This window comes from Tupaia chinensis, unplaced genomic scaffold (genome assembly GCF_000334495.1).
Source record: "Tupaia chinensis unplaced genomic scaffold, TupChi_1.0 Scaffold143874_1, whole genome shotgun sequence".
Lineage (NCBI taxonomy): Eukaryota > Metazoa > Chordata > Mammalia > Scandentia > Tupaiidae > Tupaia > Tupaia belangeri.
In genome coordinates, this window is record NW_006203725.1 from 14,566 (window position 1) to 16,342 (window position 1,777).

At 52.2% G+C, this 1,777-nt stretch overlaps 1 protein-coding gene across 1 annotated transcript in view; it reads left to right on the forward strand.

The window, feature by feature from the left end:
• Positions 1–1,308, forward strand: part of LOC102493520 (butyrophilin subfamily 3 member A3-like) — a 10,994-nt gene extending 9,686 nt beyond the window's left edge. The window contains 2 exon segments of the mRNA XM_014582858.2: positions 212–238; positions 680–1,308. Of these exon segments, the coding sequence (XP_014438344.2) occupies positions 212–238; positions 680–1,308 (656 nt within the window).
• The last annotated feature ends 469 nt before the right edge of the window (positions 1,309–1,777 follow it).

The window sequence follows — 1,777 nt, forward strand, 5'->3', positions numbered from 1 at the left end:
TTCTGCTTCTTTTCCCCTTTTCATGGCCTGGTGGGAGCAAACACATTCCTATAGACATTGGAGAGTCCAAAAAACTGTACCTAGTCCGCTGCGTTCCCCGAAGAAATGCCCAGGGAGATAGGAAGCTTCCGGGATGACTATTTCAGAGTCCAGGTTCTGATGCTGTTTAGTCCCTGCCCGTCCCTGATATGAAATGTTGGTTCTTTTGTAGACTGGCGGAAGGAGCAGTTCCAGGCCTGTGAGTGACTCGTGTCCTTTCTGGGTCTCCCCCTTCTGCCCTCATGGTTCCTGGCTTCTCCTTCAGTTCTCTGTGGTGATATAGATGTTGGAACCATCTTTGGTGGTAGGTAGGAACCATCCATTCAGAATAGAAGGTACATAAAGACGAGGACAGTCACATGGTGGGGCTGGTGGGTATGGCTAATGTCAGATGGTAAATAGCTGTCCTTCAGCCTCCGTGCTGTCCTCAAGGCTCTGTGACGTACTTAACTCCTAAATCAGTCCCGTGATTCCTTCTGCTTGGAGGACCATGGATTGAATCACATGATCCACAAGGTTCCTTTCTCAGGGGCTTAGGGCTCTGCTATGTAGCTAATGGCTCTGAGGGAGGGGGTGGCCCTGTGCCCTTGTTATAGGGAGAGGGAGGGTCTTGTATAACTTTTGGTCACTCTCTCTGCAGTGGCTGTCACTCTGGATCTAAGTCGTGCTCATCCCAAACTTGCTGTCTCTCAGGACAGGACAAGTGTGACCCGGAAGGACACCTATGTGAGCTCAGATGATTTCTATGGCGTGTGGGGCCATGAGGAGATCACGTCCGGGCGCTGTTACTGGGAGGTGGAGATCAGGGATACAGACAGCTCTGAGTGGGCTCTGGGCATCCATGGGGAAGATGCGAAAGATCAGCCAAATGGTTCTGGGTTTGCTGGATTCTGGGTTGTGGGGAGGTCTGCAAGTAGATATTATGCCATCACTAAACCAGTATCTCAGCTGTTCCTTAGGCAGCCTCCCCACAGGGTGGGCATTTTCCTGGACTACAGTGAGGGGGACGTCTCCTTCTACAACATGACTGACGGGTCCCACATGTTCTCTTTCCCACCGGCTTCCTTCTCTGGGACTCTTTTCCCTTACTTCATGCTTAAGTCAGGAGATGTGTCCATGACCATCTGCTCCACAGTGGGTGGGCCTGAAGAGTCCTCTGTACCCCTCAGCAATTCTTCCTCTTTGGAGCCCATAAAACCCTCTCCCCCAGGGGAGCTCGCACCCTTGCTTGGCACAGACTCAGGGGCCCAACTGCCATCACTCCCCTGAGAAACTTTAAAGATATGATGCCCACAGGGCCCCACCACTGTCCCTGGGCCCTCTCTGCTGTACCTCCTGAGTCTGCAGACTCCGTGTGGGAAAAGCTTCTGAGATGAGTCCTGGACGACCCGGTGAGAACATCAGTTCACACCTTGTGCTAGAAAGCAGAAGACAGAAGCTGACTGTTGGGCTAATCACAGGGGCCTGTGCTGTCAGGATGCTGTGCTCTGCAAGCCAAGACCACGTGGGAGGCCCAGGTGTGATTATGGTCCAGCCTGAAGGCTGAGTGTGGTGGTGCACACCTGTAATCCCAGAGTTGGGAGGCTGAGGAAGGAGGATTGTGTCAGTGAGACCCTATCTTATTTAAAAAAAAAAAAAAAAAAAAAAAAAGGCGCTTTTGGGCCAGCAGGTGGCATGGTGGTTAAGGTGCTGAAATTCCCACATGGCTGGCCATGGTTTGAGTCCTGGACCTGGCAGC